Source organism: Argiope bruennichi, chromosome X1 (assembly GCF_947563725.1).
Source record: "Argiope bruennichi chromosome X1, qqArgBrue1.1, whole genome shotgun sequence".
NCBI lineage: Eukaryota > Metazoa > Arthropoda > Arachnida > Araneae > Araneidae > Argiope > Argiope bruennichi.
Genome location: NC_079162.1, coordinates 92,654,221 through 92,676,420, shown reverse-complemented (window position 1 = coordinate 92,676,420; position 22,200 = coordinate 92,654,221). Strand labels below are relative to the sequence as shown.

General features: G+C 29.3%; 1 protein-coding gene across 6 annotated transcripts in view; it reads right to left on the bottom strand.

Annotated features, from left to right (window-relative positions):
- LOC129958177 (spermatogenesis-associated protein 13-like) overlaps nt 1-22,200 on the bottom strand; it is a 111,157-nt gene that overhangs the window by 62,902 nt on the left and 26,055 nt on the right. For 3 of the 6 annotated variants that reach the window (XM_056070437.1, XM_056070438.1, XM_056070440.1), the window contains exon 1: nt 8,499-8,607. The exons of 2 other annotated variants lie outside the window; for them this stretch is intronic. In XM_056070437.1, coding sequence (XP_055926412.1) covers nt 8,499-8,522 — 24 coding nt within the window. In that variant the 5' untranslated portion in view covers nt 8,523-8,607. Of the gene's footprint in view, nt 1-8,498; nt 8,608-10,649; nt 10,755-22,200 lie in introns of those variants that run through there. One more of the 6 variants, XM_056070439.1, reaches the window with a different exon arrangement.

Below are 22,200 nucleotides of genomic sequence, written 5' to 3'. Positions count from 1 at the left end.
TATATTTAGAGCTGAAGAATTCCATTAACATATTAATGATGTTAATACCGCAAATTAGTCACTAAAGAATAAGAGATAAATTCAATAGACTAAATAAGCAAGAATTTTCCTATAAAAGCATAATTTGCCATTTAGAGTGAAAATAAAAAGCAAAAAGATCACGAAATAGGACCAAGAAAGAAATTGCTCAACTGCCAATTTTCCATTTATCTTTTGTTTCAGATAAAAATATTTCAATTCAGGAAATTATAAAATACATATCTATTTCCATATAAAAACATTAAACGCGCATTTAAAATCATTATTATATTCAATATTTTAATAATTGCATGTAAATATATATATTTAGTATCCAGCAATAAATTTAATATAGGTATATGAAAAAAAAAAAAAAATCGAACTATGAATCCTTTCTCAAAATGAAATTAATAAAGCTCTCAGAAGACGCCCTTCAGTCAAGTTTCTAATTTATTTATTTATTTATTTATTTTTGTAGTTACTAATATTTTTTTAAAAAAAAGCAGCGCTATTTTGTAAAAAAATTATCAAAAATCTGAATTAAATTTTCTTCTAAATTATTGCTTCATTTGTAGGCCTTTATTTTTTATTTTTATTTATTTATTTGTACTTTAACGCATACTTGGTGTCTCAGAAATTTCTGCAAACCAAAAGGGATCGTGAAAATATAAAAAAAAAACTTGTTTATTGTGAACATAAATGCAATTATTACTCAAATTTAAGGCATTGAAACTGGGGGAGCGGGCAGTCAGAAGAATTATACCTCATCTGTTTGTGTAAACCAAAGCGAACCGGCTAACTGTTTATAAACAAGCAGTTGTATGAAGGAGACAGCAGAAATGATGCGTCTGGATTCGTAGACTTCCTTCAGAAAGTGGCGATCGAATCTTCGTCGTGAAGGAAGTGAAGAATCGTGAGGAGGGAGTAAAGGGTGCGTGTGAAAGGGGAGACGCCAAAAACCTATCCCCACTCAATCAGATACACGCTTGTGTCTCAACATCTGGCCAACTAAATTATGTACGCTTTCAAAAGATGTGACGTCTCGTGAAGTAGCTAGCAGAAAATGATGGGCCATTTCTAACATGGTTTTTTTTTTTTTTTAAATCTTTTCGATTAACACTAATTTTGCTGATAACAACAACTCCATAGGTACAAAACGGCGCAGAATAGCGCCACTGTTATATCAAAATGGCGAATGTCAGATTTGCCAAAGATTTTTATTAATGCAAAATACGTGTAAGTTAATTACATTTACTCTCAAATGTGACATGCGATAGTTGTATGTTGTCATATCATCCAAATTTCACATATTTCGAAATGTGTTATTGTTGGAATATGACATCGGATATAACGACAAAGATATTTTTGATTGGTTTCTTAATTTTAAAAATCAAAATTATGCATGTTTTGATGTTTGCGTGTTTTTTTGTACTAAAATACAAAAATTGTACTTTGTTTTAAAAATACTGAGTGACATTACATCGTCTTAAAACTGAATTTGAAACAAAAATTTACAAAGTCTACTGACTTTTGATGACTTTTCTTTTAATGCTTGAATTTTTCGAAAAGTATCCTGAATTACGAACGGAAAGAAAAAATTCATTGAAGTTGGGATAATTGAATTTTACAAATATCTTACAGGCAAGAAAACATAAAATTTATATATGGAATCGTTTCGTTTAAAAGAAATACTTATTGACTCCAAACAAGCTTGAATCCTAGGTAGCAAAGACAGACGCCAAGTATCATGAAAAATAGATTAAATTTATCGTTATACTTGTTATTCTTTTAATGCACATTTTAGAAATAAACTCAGAAACTCTTTTTTTTTTTTTTTTTTGCTGTTATAGACTTCAGATTTCTAATTTGACCCCTTTTTTGCCTCCGACCGGGTGGATTACAATGACAGTTCTGTTAATCTAGTTTATCAATAAAGGAAATATTTCAAATGCAGAAAAATATACCGGAAATTCTACCACCGGAGAAATGGCATAATGTTTCACGTACTTTTGAACTAAATCATGGTTAAAAAGAAACAGACATATCAGCAGACTGGCTTAATTTAAATGTTTCCTCATCCATCTTAAAGCCAGAGATTGAAGTCGAGATAAGATGAGATAAAATAAAAATTTAAAATCGGTTTGGTTTTCCATTCGCAGCACAACAAACAAGATATCTGTCACAGAGCCAATTTGCATGAATACGTGTTTATGTTTCTCGCATGCCTGCTTATTTAAACTCAACTCTTATCTATCCTAGGAAAAAGTTATTCAATGTTTCAAGCTCATTTAAACAGATGTGATAAAATTTACTATCACATACACAAAAAATAAAGTCAAAATCTGTTAGTTAAAGGAATTGTTTATGCTACTGTCAATTTAAGATTTTCGTAAGGTACTTAAAATTCAAGCAACAGTTAATATTTACTTCATATTTAGAAATATGGTGTAAACAAATTAGGAGATAGGAACTTCATTTTTAAAGATAAGTCTTGTTATAGAAACAGCAGAAGGAATGTGTTATCTTGAACTTAACCAAAGTTTATGCTTCTCTTCTGCTATTTCTTGATATATAAATTATACTGTATAATGTACAGAACTAGATTTTAGGTATGTATTTGTCAACTAACATCATGTTAATCAAAACGAAAGCAGAAAATTTACGTAGGAATTAATGACCAAAGAAAACTTTTTTAAAAATAAAGTTAAATATTAATAAAAGTACACGAATGAAAAATAGGATGAAAAAATAAAATTGGTTCGAATTTCCTTACAACAATAAAAAGTATTGCTCCAAAAGCGTAAAAAATTTATTTCGAAAAAAAAAAAATATTTTGGAAAATAATTGCGCAGAAATAATAATTAAAAAAATGATATCACTGAAAAGCTCATTTTTATGAATTTCAAAGCAGTATGAAAATGTTTTTTTAGCGATAACATGTGCCGATTTATTGAAGAAAACATTAAAAACACGATAGATATTTAACTAAAAACTTATTTGGGAACCTCTTTCTTATAGAGTACCTATTACCCAAAAACACGTTCTAAATATAGTGCTAAAGGTCGACCGGATCTATGCGTAACGATTTTCATACCACGCAATTTACAGATAGTATGTCAGCATAGAAAAGTAATTTAAAAAATACAGAGAGAAATCAATAAAAGAATCAAAGATAGGGGAGGGACCTACAGAGGTAAAACGCAAACGACTATTTTTTTTGTGAGGAGCAGGTGCACACGTGTTTTAAATCTTTTTCTCCCTTTAACAGAACAGATAGCGCTATCTCAAAAAAAAAAAAAAGAGGGCTGCATAGAAGTCAACTAAGCTCACTGCTGTATCTCATTTCCTCTCATAGCTTCTCTAGCACCTTATGCAGGCAACTCAACGCCATCATATATTTTAGTACGATGAGAAATCCATTATTTTCCGTAAGTAAATTTCAGTACAATCGGAGATCCATTATTTTCAAGAAATAAATATAATTTTAATAATAATTGTCAATGTTTAGAAGTTATTCATTTTATTTTAACAAAAATAAAATAAAACTTATTTATTAAAAGTCGATTTCGATGTCGACTTATACAGCAGGGAGTATACAGGACTTACGGGAGTATACAGGACTTGCAGGACTTATACAGGACTTACGGGAGTTTCACTTGAACACGTTTTATTAGAGCGAGTTGTTTTAATTCTTTGATTTTTGTGTATAATTATGAAGTGCAGGCAATAATTAAATATAGATACACCAAAATAAATAATAAAAATCCACTAATATATTAAAGTTTGCCATATTATTCTTAACAATATTAAGCAGATTTTCTAATAGAGAAGTATCATAAATTACGACCTTCAGGCATCAAATCCACTTTTAAAATTCTTCTAATTACTAGTCATGCTACAGAATGATTATCCACTAGGGGGAGAAAATAGCAAAGCATTAAAGGTTCGATTTTATATATTCAATAAATTAATGAAAGCTCAAAGTTCTAGATTCTTGACATTTTTATTCACAAAATTATTAGAAAAAAAATCTATCATTGCCCAGTAAGTACACAGAATTTCACACAGAAAAAAATCTTTTAAAAGCCCAAAAGCAAAATATTTTAAAGGAAATATTTCAATAAAATATCTAAAGAATAGATATTCAAACTATAAGAAATCACTATACAAAGATATTTATATAAATTTTTGCTATTAAATGAATTTTTTTCATGCAATAACAAGAAATTTACATTTACTAATACTAAATTTAAACGCTAAGGAAGATAATTTATATGTTATTCCTAAAAATTTATTTGTATGTTATTCATCATCTGTTTTCAATGAAGAAGTACTCCGTTGAATGCTTCACCAATCTAGTATGCATGGAATTTTAAAGCATTGAATTGAGTCTTCAAAATGTATCCGCAATAATTACACAAATAATTTCTTATACCAAATCTCATAAGCAAGTAAAATTTCTGCTCGGTCATTCCCCCAACTCGTATTTCTTGCTTCATAACTGGAATGAGAGTTAGCACACATTTCCAATTCTATGAGCAAACGGAGTAAAAGTGCTTTGTTCATAAGATTAATGAGAAAAAAGAAATAAAGGAGAACGAAACGAAATACGGAAAACAATGCTTCACCTCGTTCGTAGAATTGCAAACGTTTAACAATGCAGGTTCCTAATTTCAACCAGAATCCCAAAAGTGAAATTCCAGGATTGTTGTGGTGTTTTTTTTTTTTTTTTTTTTTTTTTTTTAAAAATCATCTAACAATTCTTTTTGCTCTTTCGAAAAAAAATTTCCACCGTTATCGAAAGATACCATGTTCCACTTTGTTTTGTGGCCATTCTTTCTATCGCTTTGTAGGTACAAAGCGACAAGGCTTAACCATTAATGGTTGGTTGGTGGGACCCAAAGGAGAACGGACAAAGGGTGGCATAAAAATCAATTTTCGTTCCATTTCATAACATAAGTGTAAAATAACATGAACGCTGCGTAGCTGCAAAAACTTCCAGCAAAGAAAAAAATTGGTGAAAATAAAACCGTTCGGGTAAAAAGGATTAGCCAATAGAAATCTGAATTGTTTTGAAAAGGGAACTGGAATACGTAAGGCATATTAAGCCCTATATTAAACATCGGTTTTTCTTTACTCAAACAAAAAAGGCATGCATTTCTTCTCCGGATTTACAGATTGGTGTAAAAAAAAGAAAAAATAGGGCTCCTAAAAATAATAAAATCTTTCATGTTTATACTTGATATTTTCCCCTTCATACTGTCTACGCAGAATACTTCGCATCCGTTTACATACCAATATAATTGAAAGGGGAAAATGCGTTTTACACATTTGAATTTTAAATATAAACAAAGGATGAACATTTTTTTTAGAAATTAAAGGTTATCATCAAAGATTATCACTAAGACTATCATCAAAAGTTATCATTAAGTTTTAATGTTTCCATAGTTAAAACCCAAAATTTATCGTTAGTAATCCCTCTATATGTTTTATTAAATTTGACTATAAAAATGTAAAATACCAAAAAGGACTACACTTTTTGCATTTTCATAGCCACTAATATAAAATAATTAGTTGTTACATAGAATTATAAATTATCAGCTTTCAATATCATGCAAGAGTACACAAACAGATTACAATAAGAATTAATATAAAAAAATTAACGATGATCACTATTTATAAAATTAACGTAGATCACTATTTATAAAATAATTAAAACTTAACTTCACAAAAGGGAAATTTAAAAGTATGAATACTTTTCCTGCATTTTGCTGATGCACATAATTTTTTTTTAAACCATTGAAGTTTAGAGGAGCATAAGCTAGTATGAATACAATTAAAAAATCAATGCAAGAAAATTTATGTTTTTAAGTTCTTGCTTTTTTTTAATTACAAAATTCACTATTATTATACTATAAAGAGATGAAAAAAATCCGCTTAAAAGCGAAATTTAATTGAACCTTACATAAAATTGGTTAGGAAAAAAAATTGCGAAAATGTAAAAAAACAATTGGAAAGAAAATTTCATATCTGATGTCATTAAAAATTCCCCGAGGGATGTGATTAAAGTATTACAAATGTCGCAAAAAATATTAAATCCTAATTAAATTTTTAAAAACAAAATTAATTATTCGGTACCTATATTTTAATTTTATTGAAAACCTAATACATAAAAAATTAAGGATTGAAAAATTACATTTAGAAGTATTCTTAAACTCGTAACATAGTCTCAAATTTAACCCGAATTTGCTGAGTAAGAGCGGTGCGATTATACGGTAATATATCTCTTGTCGGAACGATTTCGCAGTCAGACTTCCGCGGAAACATCCCACGTGAATGCGCAATGAAGATTCTCTTTTGCTTAATATGGATTTATTAAGGACGATAGTGAATCATTAAACATTAGTTATCCATCTGCTACATTAAGCTATGCGATGAATTGTATAAAAATTTAATGAAATCAAGGATAATTTTAGAAATAAACATAAATACAGCAAGAGTGAAATCATGCTAATGAATTATGAATGATAATTTGATATCAAATACCTGCAAGTCAGTGACATTAAACTTATAATGCCAAGCCATTTGTTCATCTAATAGCATTAAAACATATCTTATTAATCATTTTATCACAGATTTCTTAATTTTATTTCTTTAGTAAAGTAATATATGAAGTATGGCTAACAATTAGATATTGGAATTCAATTTAGTGAATTATAAGAACTTTACATGGTCGGCGATTCGGCCAAACGAACCAATTTAAACTTGCACAAAACATTATCAAGTATAAAAGCATGGTCCTCTTTAGACGCCATGCAATTTTAATTAACTGCGTAAAATTTGCGTAAATACTTCGTTTCAAGACCGCCCCCCCCCCCATTTTCCTGCCCTCGGTGAAAGTACTATTTAACACCACCAGTCCTTTCTCTTTTTATTTGGAAAAACCTTACATCCTATAACGTAAAAAAAATGTTTATGATGTAAAACGTAAGAAAGAACCTGACAAGCATTTAAATATTCCGAAGCCAGTTCGTTGAAAAAACACATTAATTCTATTTTTTTTTTAATAGCGAAGATATCGCGAAAAATTTGTCTACCTATTATTTGAACAGTAGAATGCTTCCCGTACCATATCCATATACTGCTAATTTAAAAGAATGGGGGGGGGGGGGGGCACCCGACTAAATAAATGCAAAAAAAAAAAAAAAAAAAAAATCTGGAATTTTTGTTTTCAAAACAACATGTCAATAGGTTAAGGAGAGCATAAGTTGTGCGAACAACCAGACAACAGAAGAATAGCTCAAATTTAATATCCCTTAGGAAAAATCAGACCAGAATAAAATGCCTGCCAACAGAAATAACAAAAGTACGCTAAGGCACATAGCACGAAGCGTTTTGGCGGAAAAAAGAAAAATCAATTGTCAGCCTTGTCAGTATCAATAATGGTGTGGCAGCAATTCTTTCGCCGAGTTTCTAAATATTTTGTTCGGAGGAAACCACAAAAATTCCCAGCCAACGAAGCCAATAAAGTAGTGAGCATAGAATTCTCAGCAGAAGTTAAAAAATGTTGTTCAAAGCTTCAAAAGTAATATATTTCATAAATAAAATGAAACGAGCACTATTAACACATAACAATAGATTTCTTGAAGGAAAAAATTAATTATCAATTTAAATAAAAATTAGTTTTTATTAAAATACTGGTATACTTTTTAATGGTATAGTAAAAAAAGCAGCTATATATAATAAAGAAAAACTATGATCACTCCTCCTAAATTTTTCAGATGATTTTAGTAAATTAATATTGTTCGGAAATAAAGTAAAAGTAATAATATATTTCGTAATTAATAAAGTGCACGTTGAAACGAACCAAAGATTTAAACATTAAGGCAATCTAAATATTTAACAAAAAAAACCTAGTTATTTCATTAAAAACAAAAGAAAAACCAGAATATTAAAGAATTAAAATGGAGGAATACTGACAACGAAAAACTTGCCGCTTATATTCATTCAAGCTTAAATGGTAACATCAGGTTACTGTACATAACTGTTACAAACATCATGTGCAAGTGCGTTAATCGAATAAATATTCACGATGTATCACACATTTCCATCTTAATTTCCCAACCTCCCACACATATACAAGATCACTTTCATTATTAAATAGTTCCGGAGTCAAATGACAATTAGCAAACGTTTAACATTCGAAGACCTGTTACTGAATAAATAATGAATTTAAAAAATAAACAAAAAAAAGGATGAAAATACTCTCTTATTGCTTTTCAGATGACATTCTCTGTCTGGCGAAACCCATAAAAAACAGAATTTAAATAGATGATGCTCTGTTAGCTGCGCTATCGTTGCTCGTTCAAAACGTGCAAGGAGAAGTAACATGTGTCGATTCTATTAAGGGTTATTTCGAAAATAAATATTTTCATAATTATCTTAAACAAAAGAAGATGGTGAACAAGATTTGGACTTACATTAAGGGCGGTGCGCAACCTCATAACGCAGAAATCCCAATGTGTTCATTACATTTGATGTCATTTAGAGCACATCGCAAGAGACACAAAGCTCCTGTTGCAACACAACTCAACCAATGCTCTGAGCATTGAGATCTTGGGGATAATTTTCATTTTAGGGTTGCCATAGGAGGGCTGGACAGCACGCCAAGTGCGAGATGGGAAAGTGATCTGACTTCTCTCTTACGATGTACTTGCGAAACGCATGAATTAACTGGCACGTATCATTGTTTTCTGGAGATAAAAGATTTAAAATAATACACTTGGATGCAAATACACTTTCATATTTCAGGCCATCAGACAGACTGAATTTTATTCAGGGCTCACTGGGATGTAAGAAAAGCTTTATGTTAAGAGTAAAAACACAATTCTTCTATGTACTTCTGGTCCCGCCCTCCAACAGAAATCCGTACATTATTATTTTTTGCGTGGGAGGAGGGATCGAAAAAACAATTAAAAAAACATGCTTAAAATTAGGTTTTTATTTTAGCAAACATATTTAAGCTGCTGTAATTAGAAACATTTAAAGAAAATTTTGAATTTTTTCGAATAATTGTATTTAACAAAATATCACTTTTTTTAAATTAATTACTGCTTCGTGTCTATAATATTTTTGACATATTTGTATAGTTTCAATGGCAATATATATGAATTTGATTGAAAAAATGGTACAACAGTGCAATTGTTAAGTGTTATCATATATATGATAACACTTAACAATTGCACTGTTGCACCATTTTTTCAATCAAATTCGATAATAAAAAAATTTTTTAAGTGGATATCTTGAGTTTCTAAAGATTCTATTGGATGGCAGCAAGGGGACGACGGCGTCTATTAGAAAGAGACAGAACAAACCTTAAAGCAACATTAATATAAATTAACATTTTAGGATACACAATCCTGGGTTACCCAATCATAAAGATAATTGAATGATAATTCAACACTCTATTTATCCGAAAAACATAATTATTCTAATATTGCAAGGATTTACAAGATAAATTTAAAATAAAATAAGTAAAATGAGTAGGTTTCTCAGCTCTGAAAATGGTAACTTTCAGAATAAGGTTTTTATTTATTTAACTACCAACTTAGCGAATTTAAATTCATATTTCATATATTTTTGTTGTCAAATAGCACTTAAAAATATTTTAAAAATTCGAAAAATCTTATTTTATAAAATTATTACTCACTCTATAGAACCTAACGAAATAAGCTTATTAGTTTACAAAAAGATTGAATTAAATATAAGATAGATTAGATAATTAGAATAAGTAATTTTGTTATTTATTTTTTTAAAGAATTTAAAATAATTTGCCACTTCTTTTCTGAGAGAACGTACATGAAACACGTCAAAATCAAAATTTTTAAGTCGAGATCAGGGCTAAATCACAAAAATATCAAACAAACAATTCTGTCTTAAATCATCTCCGGAAATAAAGATTACAGAGTAAAGCTCTAAATATTTTTACTGATAAATATTAATGATTCTTCTATACTAATTTTCCCTCAAGTTTGTCAAAATTTAAGACATTGATTTTCCAAGACATAAAACATTTAAAAGAATATAATAATTAATAATTTAAATGCGATAATTTTGTCATTGGCCCATTTTCTCTGGAAAATGAACTCTTTAAAAAATGCAACTAAAATATACCAACTAATACCAAGTTAGCAACAAGAAGCTAAAATATTTTCATTTTGATATACGAAATCTTGATGGCAGACAATTCATTGACGAAAAGTTGCAAAATAAACCAAGGAATGTATAATCACAGTTTTTTTTTAATTATTATTTACAACAGTGGATAATTTACATCTTGTTCATTAAAATAACATAGAATGAAAAACAACACTATAAATGGGATATATGGGATTAGGTAAATGCAGACGATCTTCTGGATGACTTTGTTGCAATAAAATCATCAGCCAGTTTCATACTTCAATATTGGAGAATATCGTACATTTTTATGACTAAAAAACTTACATATTGCATAGTTATGAAAACTAAATACTGAATGACAATACGGGTAAAATTTCTTTCGTATTTCAAATTTCCCATTATACTTCGAAAGACATGAAAAAAGTTGATACACAGTATTGAAAAGTTCTTACCTCTGAGTTCGCACTAAAACAAGAAAATAATCCCACCAATATTTGTCAAAATGTTTCATTTCCAAAGCTGAAATTGTAGATCACAATGGAAGAAATGAGTGGCATACAATTTTCAAGCAATGATTCAGGGAAACGCACGTCATTTGACGAGAAAGGAAAGTCAATTTTTCTCACGTAATGTTTAATCAGCTTTCCCATCACTCAATTTTTCCAAGCTTACTGAATCGAAGTCATCCGATTGCTTCAGATCTAACATCACCGGTTATTCCATTTTAGTGCTGAACTACAAAACGGAAACACCAGCAACCTTTTCTCGCCAATTATAGGATGAAATGCCAAATATATAAGGAAAAGAGTTTAAGCAGATTAAAAGATTTCTCTCCTGCTGCCATCTACATGTGACACAAGGTACTACAATTTGAATATACACGCAGCCAAAGGGATACACGTGCCAGAATTATGAATTTCAAATCCCCTTCAAAATTTGTTGCTGTAAGATTTCTCACAGTAATAATCATTAATTAATACTGACAATATTATAATTATTTCGCAATCTGTGATTAGAGAAGGCATGAAAGGGAAAAGAAATATGGAAATAAACTGCTAACACCAGAGATTATAAATTTTGAAAATTAAGTTTAATGACTCATTAAGTTAAAGTTGTAATATCTTCGGATACTTTTTCTGACACAAAGAATATAAAGCATTTAATATCCTAAAAATATTTTTAATTCATTTTGCTAATATATTCCTTTTTCCCAAGAAAAACCAAACAAGCGAACTGGCACTAGAAGAAAAAATTTTCAGCAAAATTTCATAATCTAAATATCGCTATTTAAAACAGAAATATCCTTACACCAGATAAAAAGAAAGAAGAAAAAAAGGGAAGGAAAATAACTTTGGAGAGATAGCAGTTTTCCATTTTATCAGAATATTTCTGCTATTAAAAAATTTTTGGCAAATTGAATATAAAAGTCAAACGCATACCGCAATATATACATTAGGGATTTAAAAACAATGTTGTATGCAATGAACAAGCAACTCAGCTAACAACTAATACGAAAAATAATACTTAGACGATTTTGATGCTATTTAAATTTAGAAAACAAAACTAAGAACTTTTATTATTATTATTATTATTATTATTATTCACCTTATAAGGAAAAATAATTTTAACAATATTTAATTGCCAGAGCATATTTAAACTTAAATATAAAACGCCTCAAATTTTCCAGTCAAACGAGATAATCCTAATTGCGACGGAGCAACAGCAGATGGCACTAGTAACCTGTTACCACAAAGACCTGTTCGGATGACAGGAATGTTGACATTCGTCTCGCAGACCTTCTGGGCAGGACATTACATCATCCGACATTTCACCCAAGATTTAAATATTCGTACCTTTAAATACTTTGAGGAATTTAAGAAGAAAATTAAAGATTCTACTTCATATTAGATAAAATTACGAATCATTTTTTTTAATATATTAGAATAAGAATTTAATATATTTATAAAAGTCTTATTCTATTTTATATTACATAAAAACATCATAAATTCTAATAAATATATCTCTTAACATTATTTGAAATTGCACAAGGCACGAAGTGAATTATTGTCGCAGCCTTAGAAATGCTTATGATTTTTTAAAACGCTCCTAAAATTAATCCTAAAGTTAAACTGAATAATAAAATGAAAAGGAAGTAATATTGTAAATAAAACTTACAAACTCTGTAAAAAAGACAAATTAAAAAGAAAATGAAACTTAGTAAACTATAGTAAAACTCTTTCAAAACCTTAAAACGAAAAAAAAAAAAATTAAATAAACTATTCCTTTTGAAAAAGCAAGAAATAGGAATAAAAAGGACTTCGAAAAGCAAAATAATTTGAAGTATTTACAGAAGTGCACAATAAGGCGATATGGACAAAAATTCTCACTCGGAAAAGCTCGATTATTTTCGATTTATAAAACGAACTATTTATTCGTAGAATTCGGATAGAACACAGAACGTTTGTATAGCGAGCTGGCGAGGATAAATCTAGCTTTGGGCATAGTATTTTTTATTCGCTTCTTTCATGTTTGAATTTATAAAGAAAAATAAATGGACAAATATTTTGTCATCGCAACGCTCGAGGCTTCTATTCCTCTAATCCCCCCCCCCGTCGCTACGATTCTGTTCATTCAGCAATTTTCTTTCGATGTTTTTTACTGGTTTTGAAAAACTAGGATATAAAAACTAACAGTAGGTAAGGTAATAAAAGCCAAAGAAAAGATTTCTAGACTTTCTAATAATTGGATCTTTACCTTAAATGTGTAATATTAGTTGAGCAAGATACACCTTAACATCCTAAAAAATTCTATAACTTTCATTTTTAATTACAGATCAATATTTTCTATGTTCCCATCCAAAATTTCAATTTCTAGCCAACAACAAATATCAAACGTACTCTTAACGCAAAACAGACAAAATATATTAATTTATACACAAGTTCAAATTTCCTCGTAGTTTAACCCATTAACTGTCATGATCCCCCATTTGGGAATTTTATGCACATTCCTCGGTTACAAAAATATATTTGGTACGCCTGACAGTTTGATTTCATTCTATAAACATCAGTCAGTATTGTGTGTAGCAGAAAGTGCATATTTCTAGACAACAGGAGAATAAATTTGAAATTCGTCTGTACACTGAATGTAATAGAATTGCCATATTTGAAGAATTATATTTTTTGGTTTGATTTTTATTTTATAATGAAATACCGTACATAAACCTGTAATTTAGAGTTATAATAAACTTCTCTTACTTACTCAGCCTTTTCCTTTTATTGAAATGATTTTATTGACCACTTTATAGTAATAAACTTTATCAAAAATATCAAATATTTTCACAGCAAACCATAATTTGAAAATAATTATACGGTTACACGACTTTTTATGCGTATATATAACTTATCTGACTTAAAATTTCAACAACAAAAATTGGCAGTTAATAGGGTTAATATTGTGCTGGTACTTGCTGTTTTCAGTTCGATTCTCGCAGAGTAGCGTGGTTCTTGATGCACTCTACAAAGCAGAGAGGAGTACCACAGCTCATAACGCTTTTCAGAGGATAAAAATTAAGATTCACTGTAATATGTACAATATAAAAACTTAAAAGTGAATGTGCATCAGAATCAAAAATATTAAACTCAGATATAATAGAAGACATATATTTAATCACTGAATTTAATAGTGACTATCAAGTAACTGTTTTCAGATGATATATGTATAGGGATGGCATGAAATGCTGGCATATAAGAGCTTTCTTAATTGATCGAGCATATCATAGAATTTTCAATAATCCAAAAAAATAACCCAATTTATGTTCAATATCCCAATCAATACCTGTAAAATCAAGAAGTTTATCACGATCAAAACAAAAGGTTTCAAGATTTAAGATTCACCATACGTATCATTAGCGATCAAGAAATATTATGTTCAATGGTTATAAAAATAGAAAATGAGTTTTGAAATGTATTAAAAATTATGAATTAGATAAGATCGCGAAGTTTAAATCAGCAACAGTTTTCTGCTAAAGTGAATTAGAAAAGCTCCCTCTAGGACCACAATTGTACACAATCGCCTAGAATCAGTTTTGAAATTAACCGCGGCTGACAAAATAGGCCTAGAAAGGAGATGGTAGCAGAGTAGAATTGCCAATTGTCAAAAAGTCAAGTTTTACCATTCTTTTTAACATATACTTTTTCCAAATAAATCTACGTTTTTATTTATTTATTTTTATTTAATCCCCTCCCCCAGCCTACAACTTTAGACCTTGTATATACGGTTCGTACTATTTGAGTTTGGCACCGCTGACATTCATATTTTTTAAATAATACATGTTCGAAATCAATTAATAATTCGATCTTCAGCTTTGCTTTCCAACAGAAAAGAAAAAAGAGAGAAAAATAAATTCCAAAGTATAGGATATAAAAAGTAAGAAAAGAACAAAGTAAGTGACTGAATTATTAAAATTTTCACTAATAATTAAGTTGGGAAATAAATGATATTTCAAGCAAAACACAAACAAACTATCTTAATGAAAATTATGCAACGTAAAATGTCAGCCTTTTAAAGACGTATTCAAATTTAATGAAATCACAATATTTCGTCATCATCAAGAAACAAAGTGCAATTATTCTCTGAAAACCAAACGGAAATGTACATGTTTACACGCATTAAACATGAACATATTAAAAAGTTGCTAAAGAAAAGTCTATAAAGAAACATTCATTCAGTCAGTAGAAAATCTGCTTTTACTCGGAAAGTAAAACTGAAATCAAAAGAATTCCAAGACTGCATTTATTTATTTATTTATTTTGCTCCATTTTATGCTATGATTTCTTTAAATCCAAAAAAGAATTTTCTTAATTTATTTTTCAATCCAAATAGAAAATTTTGCTTATTTCAAATCACGAAACGTACAAAATAAACAAAAGTTTATAACTTGTTTACGTCTCCAAGCAAAGAATAAACTAGTCACTATCATTTATATCAATTTCTACCATGTGAAACATTGAAATACGACAATGAATTTTCAGTCTGTTCTCCAGAACAGCAAATATTAATAAAATATAATACAAAAAGAATGAATTTCAGATATAAAATAGGCATTTCTCGCAATGCGAAAAAACGTCTAATCTCAAAATATTCATCTTGTCTGACAAATTTAAAATTCGACCGAAACAAGACTATTTATTTTAATAAAGTGAGGTGGGAGATGCCTGAAGCTTTCGAAATTTTATAACTCAGTGATAATTTTATAATGAACCAAATGAAATATTGTTGAGGTGCAGATCATCACGAAGAAAAAGCAGTCATGTCGGAAAGACATAAAACTTTTATTTTACACTGGAAGCATAGTTACGAACAGGATTAAAGATGAAATTATATTTCAAATATTACTTTTAATGGATCCGAGTCATGACCATTTGAGAAAAACGCGAGCACAAAAACTTCCAAGTACGAAAAAACAACTGGCAACTTCCGTCAACTCTAAAGGGAGCTTCCAAGTTTCAACAATAGAACTGAAACGAAGAATTACTTGTGTAGTAATTTAAACAGTTAAAATTACAGCTACCAGACTGTGAGATGAAAAAGAAAATCACGCGCAACTTAGATGCTAAAATAGTTCTTAAATTTAAATTTAGAGGTTAGAAAAAGAATTTTAAAAAATCAAAAATTGAATTTATTACGTACATATAAAGAAAAGCAACTTTAAGAAAACTTTTGTTTTTACATCGCCTTTCGACAAAATTTTTAATTTTTTATAAACATGTACTCTCAGAAAAAATGTAACATCTAAAAATCGAGTTAGTGTAGCTCGTGAAGTTAAAAAAAATATTTAAGGAAATCTTTAATATTTTTCCATTAACTGAAAGTTCGTAAGGTTCCAGCTAACTAATTATACACATTAGTGGCAAATCTAATTTCATTGAATATAATGAAAAAAAAAAGTAGAAATTGGATTAGCTGCGGGAAAGGGAAAGACTCGCGATGTCTTTATTAGACTTTGGAACAAATACATGGTTTAGTTCAAGACTCAAATATTCCTTAATAAGTTATTTTCTCCCCCTCAAGCTTTCAACAACTTACCTTTAATTTTTAAATTTCTATTAAATTTTGAACAAAATCGATTCATATGAAGTATGTCTGTCCGAATGCAAGTGAAAGCGAAAACTTACAAACATAAAGAGCTAGATTAATAAAACTTGGTACACACTTCTAACATCCAAAGTGTACATCCATATCAAATGTCATAGTAAATCCACCCACGGGTTAGTCATCTGTCGGTTTGTACATATGTATGCATGTGAATGCGTTAAATCAGAAATGTACTGATTTAGGTTAATGAAATTTGCTACCTGATCTTATTATTAAAATTGTAATTCTGTGTGACAATTTGGTCAAATCTGTAGGCAGATGTTAAAATGCATTCTTGCTTTTCTTTACTGTACCACTAATTACAAAACACTCAAGTGCGGGAATCTGAAAACTAAATTCTGAGCACTCGTGGCGTACACGGCCTTTCTGAAGGGCCACAATTTTGTGTGGGAAAGTGGGGGGAGGGGTAACACTTTTATTAGAGAGTGTGCGACAAAATCTTGGAGAGATTACTTCCGCTGATTTTCGAATCAGATATTCGGCACTTGCTAATATAAAGTGAATGCAATAGTTACTAATACCAGTAATCGAATTTTCATTTATTAATTTGCAATAATTTTCAAACAAAACTATAATTGTTATGGTTAAATTGGAATGTAAATACTAAATATAGGTCAGCATTCTTTTGAAATGACGTGAATTGTAACTTGCATTCAACGCTGTACATGTAAAATGTAATAGTCCGATGCTATAACAGCATAATCTAATTTAATGTTTTCACAACGACAAGTTAACGCTAGTCAGTGAAAATTGCGAGAAGAAATAGACAAACGTCAAACCTACGTAAATCGCAGTATGCACAGCTGGAAGACTACTCAGAAACGGTACAAGTAGTCAAATTAAAATTTAATGCATAATTTTTACTTACGCTGCTCATCAGTGTTTAAGACATTCAGAGATAGACTGAATGGAAATAGTCAACTAAAGAAAGCAACAACAACAACAAAAAAAAAAAAAAACTGTACTAAAAAGATGGATTTTTAAGACAAAAACAGGACAATATATCAGAAAAGCTGTTCTGCATCCAATAAAAACATATTATCAAACGTATTCTTTCAAAAAAATCAATGTTTTATTTAGTATGTACAGCAGTTCTTAACTCTAGACATATCACGACTGGTTGTAAACTTTGTGGATTAGAAAATTTGTATTTAATATTATACCCTTTTCTCAAGTGGCTTCATGATTTTACGTTAAAAATACATAGGGGAAATTTATATTTAATATTCCCCTTTTTCACAATTGGTTTCATGATTTTATAATAAAAATTAATATAATTAAATATTCACTATTTATTTATTGCTTTTTTTTTTTTTTTGTTCAAGTAAAGATATGTAGTCTACCGTTATTTACAATGGCGGATTCAAACTAGAAAGGTAAACATCTACATAGAACTGATGGGCTAAAAGGGACCCCAGGCAGACCGATTAAAAAATGTTAATTGCTTATTTTCCAAATAAATTTATGGGAAAATACAAATTATAATAACAACATTTATAATTTAAATTATATAAGTTCATATTTTATTTAAAATTGTATGTGTTTACATTGAATTATTAAATAAAATAGAATTAATCAGATATTTATAACATACTGGAATATTAATTATTCTTTTGAGTGATTCGTTACATTCCTCTTGAGCAATCCTATAAAATAATTTTTAATGCTAAATTAGATTAAAGTTTATTATTTCGTAATAATTTATCATAAAAACTAAATGTTTTTAATTGTACTTTAGGAAATCATTAACTAATAAGGTTAATATTTCAAGAATTTTATTGATTTAGTCACTTTTTCCAAGAATACCTATTAAAAAACAAAAATACATATTTTCACAAGGTTATAAAATAAAATAAATTATTAACGTTAATTTTTTAAAATTTGTAGAAATGTGAAACTAAATTAATCTGTCATAAAACAGCCTCGTTATGTGCACTGCTTGGGGCCACCAAGTTCCTAAATCCGCTACTAGTTATTTGCCAAGACAGGTAATTTGGACTGACAGAAAATAATGTATTGCCTTATAAAGTCATCGGATCAGAACATAAGTGGTGCTTAAACATTCCAAATATATATCCTTGAAAATGAAAGCTGAAATTCGAATCTCCAGTGCGAAAGATTGTCCATTATAATGTTTTAGAATATAGATTTTATTGTCCATATCAACACTGATAAAAGCACGCGGAGCGAAATTTTTTTGTCTGTCTGTAAACGCAATAGCTTTATAGAAAGGGAATAACAAATTTTTGCTGAATTGGTATCATGGTTATCAACAGGAAAAATATTTTTAATCTCTAAACCGGCGTGAACACGGTGCCGTCGCCATTGATAGTCTCGAACCGGCTCGAAATATTGCTTTGTATACCGAATAACAAGAAAAAGAAATACGTTTTTAAAAAACGCTCGGACTTACTTCTATTCTTCACTGGACACGAAAATCTTATAATTATTGAACATATAAAAACACCCACTCCGTTCCCGCAGAGGTTTTCCCATGTATTTGACCATTCGAAAAGATTTTGTGAAACTCGTGATAATAAACTATAACCTCGTTAACATGTTTCGCACGTTTTAATGACCGTTGAGAAGTTGAATAGCATCGAACAAAAGAATCCTTTGAAAACGTGAGCTAGTTATGAAAGGATTGGAACCATTTGTCATCAAGTCCGAATCTCTTCCGTATTTTTACAACGCTGTTTCAGTACATTTTTTTCAATTCGTTCAACCTCAATCACAACAAAGTCAAACGAACGCAATGAATTAATCTGCAGCTATCCTGAATTAAAGTGGCTGTTCAATGAGGATAATATGAAGAAGAAGAAGAAGAAAATGTGATTTACTTTTTCAAATATATCGGATTTTAGAATGAACTTATATCCAAAATATCAAATGTCAGAAGAAATAATTATTAAAATTTTAATCAATTCACTCAAACACTAATTTAGTGAATTAAATTAAATTAAAATTTTAATTTGATTTGATTCACTAAGATTACATGTAAAAGAGTGAAACTATTAAACATATAAAAAAAAATTGAGAGAAATACAGTTTGGAAATGCTCGTTTTTAGCTCATGGCCTCTTTTTTTCTACGCAATTTCCAACTGCACTAGCACACACATACTCAACAGATACTTATGTGATGCATTTATTTAAAAAAAAAAAAAAAAAAAAAAAAAAGATTTAAAGATAGAGTTTGAGTTGGAAATCAGAATAAACTAATCGACAACATCCTCACAACTGAGCTAGACATTATTCTAAAACGGAAAAACACGCTTTCTTTCAAAATTCAATATGGTTTCAAAGAAATTTTAATTACCCTACAGGTGATATTAGCAATTATTAAATGTTCACCTTCAACGTTTATAAAATATTAACTGATATAACCTGATATTGCTCGCAGACAAAATAATTTCACGTCTAATGTTTTTAATGTAAAAGCTATATTTGGACAAAAAAAAATTATAATACACGAAATTATTTTAACGTCTGAAACTTTTCTTAAAATAAGAATATCAATTGAACTAGACGACTATAAAAATCGCCGACAAATTCCATCATTTCGTTTGAACTGAATTATTCGTTAAATTTGGAAAAAAAATCAAATGAAAAAAAGGACACATTGCTCAGAAATGAAAGCATCATTACATCATTATAAAGATATAAAGCTGAATTTTAAGATGATGTAAAAATATTTCTTATAGGATAATTTGTTTCGAAAATAGTAGCTACTAAAAAAATTAACTACAGCGAAAAAATGGCGAAATTTCGATTAATTTCTAATTAAATGAATATTTAATTTAACACTTTAAAAAGGTGTCAGTATTCTTTTGTCTGAAATAATGTGTGAAAATTTTGGTTGAATTCAACCCAGTTCAGATTAGCAAAAGTTGTAACTTGGTCCATTTTAGTTTTCACCCAGTTAGTAATCGAAGTTTAATGAGTTGAGGAACTTTTAGAATATATAATTTAGATAAAGGCACGAAGTAAATTTGAAATTCACAAAATTTTTTGTCAAGTTAGAAACATTTACCTGAATGATTAGTTAAAATAACTTGAATAACTGAAATAAATAATTAAAAAAAAAAAAAAAAAAAAAAAAAAAAAAAAAAAAAAACCAGAATCATTTGGTTCCGAAAGCAAGAAATTTTTTTCCTAAAATTCTGAAAAATGGAACTGAAAAACTAAATTCTGAAAATTCTTCGTACTTGAGGTAATATTCATACTTATTAGGAAGATTCGAAACTTGCGTCACTGGTAGACACTCTCCGAAAGTTTGCATCACATTTAATGAATTCACCTTACCACCGCAAATGAACTTTTCGTGACCTAAGGGTGGAAATTCTTAACATATTTTGAATTGGAATTTTGCAAGTTAAATAACAACGCACGTGATTTTCATTCGCAGTTTGATTTTCCAAAAAAAAAAAAAAAAAAAAAAAAAATTACTTTTAAACTCAGAACTTTTTTTAAATACTTTAATTCCATGCGTTCTATTACTAAGATGGAATGCTGAAACAAATTTTTCATTTACTTCATGAGGCTCCAGTTTAGTTAGTTACATTAACGTCCCGTTTTAAAATAACACTAGGGCTATTTTGGGACAGACTCTCGTACTTTTAAACTGCGGTCAGATGACGTCCTGAAGGGTTAGAACAAAAATCCACAACTTGTAGAACACGTATTCCTGAGATGTTAAGAGATGCGACAAATTAGGGATACGCGAAGGTAATGTTGGTTATGTAAAAAAGCGCAAGACGAACGAAATTAACATTGAACTACTACAGATCAACCACAGAAATTTTACAAAAAACTTTACCGAAAAGTTTGCATGAAAACACGCAGCTCCAGACTTAATATCATATTAATTTTCATTTGAATCTAATTTTATAAAACTCAACTCCACGAACCAAGTGTAAGAAACAGAACAAGTGTAACAGAAAAAACTTCTTGCATTTAAAAGTTGATTATTATGATGAGTATGTGCTAGTCTTCATCATAAGTTAATATGAAATTATTTCATTGCTGTTTTCATTTGACTGGACGTACAAACTCAATAAAATTAAAAATTAAAAAAAGATCTTTCAAACGACTTTAAGTTAATTCCATTTGTCTAACTCTTAAGCAAACGTAAGCCCTAAACATTATTCATAATTTCTTTGCGTGAAAGGGTGTTTGATGATATATGGCTGTTGGGGAAAACGGAGGGGGGGGGGATCGGAAATAAAATGATAAATCAAAGCGGGCGGAAGGAGACAAATGGTGGGAACAGCTGCGATAGAAAACTGAAATTTCGTACAAACAAAATCTCCATGACAATTCACTATTCCAGTATTTTCTACTTAACTGCCAACTATCATTGATTAAATTAATTTGATTTCGTACCCGTGGCACCACCTGGTAGCAAGTTTGGGAAACAGTAGATCTAAAGATTGAAAATAAAATCAGAAAACAATTTTTTAATTCTGTTTTGTACACTAATAATTTTTTAATTCTGTTTTGCACACTAATAAAATGTTTGTTTTTATTTTTTTTTAAATTACATTAAATTGAAACATTTTTTATTATGAGTCCCAACCAAATGGTCTTGGGAAGTACTGGCAGTCCAACCAAAATAAAGATTCTTTAATTTCACTACATATATTTGAAACAACTTCGATTCTAAGCATTTTCATAAAATGTTCCCAGAAAAAAAAACTTTTTTTCTTGCATATCTTTAATTACTGCTTGGTTACTTTATTATATTCACCAATTTTTTCTACTTTACGATCGTATGAATTAATGCTTGGTTAGTCTCATGTTTACTTGTTTATTTCTGCATTTAAAATCGTATGAAATATTTTCTATGCGGG